This window comes from Ursus maritimus, unplaced genomic scaffold (genome assembly GCF_017311325.1).
Source record: "Ursus maritimus isolate PB19 unplaced genomic scaffold, ASM1731132v1 scaffold_4, whole genome shotgun sequence".
Taxonomy (NCBI): domain Eukaryota; kingdom Metazoa; phylum Chordata; class Mammalia; order Carnivora; family Ursidae; genus Ursus; species Ursus maritimus.
Window position 1 is genome coordinate 38,786,011 of NW_024426552.1, and position 4,404 is coordinate 38,790,414.

At 38.1% G+C, this 4,404-nt stretch overlaps 1 protein-coding gene across 1 annotated transcript; it reads left to right on the forward strand.

Annotated features, from left to right (window-relative positions):
* Positions 1 to 1,552: 1,552 nt before the first annotated feature.
* Positions 1,553 to 3,718, forward strand: LOC103675617 (casein kinase 2 subunit alpha' interacting protein). The gene has a single exon (XM_040621713.1). It carries the CDS (start codon positions 1,553 to 1,555, stop codon positions 3,716 to 3,718), a length of 2,166 nt encoding a protein of 721 aa, XP_040477647.1.
* The last annotated feature ends 686 nt before the right edge of the window (positions 3,719 to 4,404 follow it).

Here is a 4,404-nt window from a genome sequence, read left to right on the forward strand (position 1 = left end):
AGAGACAAAAGCTTAGGAACTCATTGGTGTGTAAATAATTTTGTTGGTACTTGGAGAATTCCACAAAGAATGACTCAAGACTTGAAAACAAGTGAATTAAGATATCAATAAGATATGTTTTTAAATAGAGTAAATATATGAAAGACACCTTGATGTAAGGGAAGACCTTCTTCTAGTAGCAATAGAATTGATAGTTAACAAATTGGATGAGTTGACATAAATGAAAAATAAATTTGTCCATCAGAAATTGGGTTGGTAAGTCATGGAAGATAGGAAAAATCATGAAACCCAATTTTGATAGTTCCCATCTTCAAGGGCCTTAGGACCAATGAGTTAATTGGCTGATCCCACGGTCTGTTGCAATCACTCTCAGTTTTTTGTCATGTCATGTGTCTTAACCTTAAAACCAGAAGAACAAACCCCAAGCCATGAAAATGCGCTAAGATAATGTCATGTTATATCATATGTGTTGTCTTTTAAAAGGCAGCGCATCTATCTTTTCTGAGCTTTCTTCACTTTTGGCCAGCTATATGTTTGTGTTTTTTTGTGAGCCTTCTTTCTATAGCTCATTTTTAAATCCTAAACATAACTATTGTGATTACATAGGAATAAAATAAAAAGAGATGAGAACTGGTGATATAACACTGAGGACTACACTGAGGTGGGAGGAAAAGAAAATAATTTAGTGAAGTCCTAGAGAGAAATGAGAGAATGAATAGAGAGAACCAGAATAGAAGAAATAAGGCACATGAACAAAGACATTAGTTTTAAAAGGTAGTAGTCACAGTTTCAAAAGCTACAATTGTGACAAATAAGAACAGGATTAAAGTATGCAATAGACTTTCAACTAGAATAATAGGTAATTGAATCTAAACTGAAAACCAACATTTCAGAACTTCCTTTTCACTTTTCTCTAAGATTCTCTTATTTCATGCAACAAACTTATCATAGATTATTTTGTTTGTTTTTTTGTTTGTTTTACTAAAGCTGTTATCAAAAAAGTACCAGAAATGGCTATTAACTTTTATTATATCCTAGACAATGTTACACACTTTGTATCTTAGTTAGTTTTTAGCTCAATAAATTAAATATTTATCTATTTTACAGATAGATAAATGGGGTTTAGAAAGTTTATTTCAAAAGTTACACACAGAGTAAATGGCTAGGGTTTAACATAAAGCCCATGCTCTAGTCACTACAACAAATTGTTTGAGAAAATTAATATCCCTATCAGGATCTCTTCTGAACTCTCTTCACTATTTTATTAACAGGCATTATTTCCTCAAGAGGAAAAAAAAAAAAGCCTCTAGGTAATGAAAGAGAAGATAGCAGAGAATCTCAAATGGTGATAATTTTTTCAACTTCATCTATATCTGAATTTTGAGACACTCTATAATATTTGGGAATTAACAGTAAGGAAACAAGATAGAAGTTAGAAACTACCAAGGACTATTTATTTTAAAATATTCATTGTCCAATGAATCCATCTAAAAGACTCGCAAATATCCCACAAGCCAGCTGCTTTCAAAAAGACCTCTACCACTAGCACAAGATGGTACCGTTGGCATATTATGATCAACACTTTGTGCCATTAGAACACTCTTACCAAATGGCCACAACCAATTCATTAACACATCAACACTCAGGGGAAAAATTAAATCAACCTAATAACCAGCCTGTGGCTGGAGTGCAGTCCCATAGTAATCGCCTTGCAGCACCTCCAGTTAGCTCTAAGCAGATGGTGCAGAGCTGCTCAGTGTTGTCCTCTGCCAAGTCTCAGGACACAATTTCACAGGGCTTCTATAACAGGGCTCTGAAAGCACCAGTATCCCAATCCAAACGTCAGGCCACACCTTCACTAGACCTCCACCAGAGAACTTCACTGTGGCCTAATCGGAGAGCCCTGAGCTCACCTGTGATACACCATAAACCTCAGACAACATCTTCACTTGAACTTAATAAGACATCTTCATCGTTGGGGTCAAGCCAAACAAATTCGAGCTCACAATTACCCCTTCCCAAACCTCAGACTACATCTTCACCAGACTTTTGCTGGACGTCACCTTCACAGAAGTCTAATCAAAGAGTATCAAGTTCATTACTCCCCCCCAAACATCAAGAAACACCTTCCGTGGACATCCTCCGGACATCATCTTCTTTGGGACCTAATCAAAGAGCGCTCAGCTCAACATTACCACAATCCAAGCCTCAGAAAGCATCTTCATTGGATAGCCTTTGGACATCTTTATTAGAGCACAGTCAAAGATCTTTGAGCTCACCGTCACTCAGTTCTACACCTCAAATAAATGACATGCTTCTGTCATCATGTTCATTGGAATCCAATCAAATGGCTCTGAGCTCACCATTACCTGACTCTAGACCTCAGACAGCACCTGCATTGAATTCTAGTTCCTGTGTTCTGAGCTTACCATTGTCCCCCTCAAAACTGAGGAAATCACCTTTAGCACATTCTGTCCATCAGACTCAGAGTTTGCCATTGTTCTCATCCAAATCTCAGACGGTGCTTACACTAAACCGTGACTTCAGGACCCTGAGCTCACCAGTTTGTCACTCCAAGTTTCAGAACACCTCTTCACCAAATGACAAACAGAAAGCCACAGATTTATCTTCACCCCATTCTAAACCAAATGTCTCAGGTCAGTCATTATCAAGCTCCAAACACTTCATCAGAAATATAGCTGCTTCAACATTGGGCTCCAGATTCCAAAGTAAAAGCAGCTTTGATCTTTCTGCCAAAACAGAATCAAATAAAGAAATTCCATGGAGCTTAAATTATATTTACCCCTGCATTGTTAGAGGTGGAACTGTCCCTGATGATGTTGTAAATAAAATTGTCAATTCTGTCTCCAAGACCAGAATCCAGAGGGATCTCTGTAGGCAGATTCTCTTTCGAAGGATGAGGGGAAGGCCTAATCCTCATCCTGGTCCCCGCCTTTCATCAAATTACATGGTTTGCTTAGCTTGTGCTTCCTGCGTAAAATCTCAGTGTAACCATCTTACAGGAAGGAAAGATCCTCGCAGTGCAACACTGTTTGTCATACCAACACCTGAACTTGGTTCTGAGGGAGAAATGGACGTGAAATTAGTTTTTCTCCTTTCCCTACCAGAGACTTCTGTCTCATCTTGTCTCCCATCCCCTGTGAAAGAAAATCAACCTGATGAAGCCCCTGAAGACAACCTTGAAGGAATGGAGAAGATCCAAATTTTCTCTCCATCTGAACCTGATATCACACAGGAGCTAAATATGAACAAATGGCTGACAGTAGCCCCTGAAAACAAAGTTGTAAGCCAACAACCCCAGGCTATTGACTGGCTGCTTTATGTTAAGAAAAGTAGTAATTTTCAGCCACAGTCCCCGCCTCAATCCTCCTCCTCCTCCACATCCTCCTCCTCCTCCTCTTCATCATCTTCTTCCTCCTCTTCAACTCCACCTTCCTTAACCCCTCCTTCCAAAGAGTCTACCACATCTACTCTCTCGGGTTGTGTATTCACTAAGGTACTTAGTTACCACCGGTTGCCTCCAGGGGTCTCCTGGCTTGAGTTTATATGTAATAAAAATCACCAGCCACTTCCTGGAAAACCACAACAAAGTCAATCACGACCTCCCAAAACAAGGCCTATGAGGAATAGCACCACAGTAAAAGGGACAAAGGGGCCAAAAATACTGTTCAAATTTTTCCAGACAGTTTCAAAATGAGAGAAATATTGATTAAATTAACTTTTTGTTTCTTTGAAAGCAATTGACCTCTTAGTTCTTTGAAACTAGAGATTGATTTCCTATTATGCTTATTAAAATTCTCAGCAATAACTGTGACTGTATATTTTAGCCGATGAAGCACCTAGCTAAGGGGAACTAAAACTCTTAAGTCTATTTTCTAGTTAAATAATAGACTATGATCTCCTAGAAGGCAAAACTGAATCCCAGGTTTTTAACCAAATGCCCGGCTTATAGTAGCCATTGTAGAATCATTGTTACATGAATTAATCATAATTGGCCATAAACCAGAAATACCTCATCTGTCTTGTCCTGAACAGTATCTAGCTCATTGTTATTCTCCTTCCTCATAAAACATAGTAATGACAGTATCCTTAAGCCAATTTATGCTAATCTGTTTCCCTGTCTCTAAAGAAAATTCAGATCATGTTCAACAGGTAAGAATGTATATAAAGAGGAATCTTTTCTCTAGTTATGTGAATCTCTTTCTAGTTATGTGTTTCTAGGGAAAGTTCTTCTATGCTAAGATCCCACACTCTGAAATCCAATGATTTATTCAACCTTAGTTAACAAATCTCAGGAGAGAAGAACTAACTAGTACAAATAACCCTACCTATTGCCTGTGCCACTATTTAAATTATAGGCTCTGTGCCAATATTTAAATTATA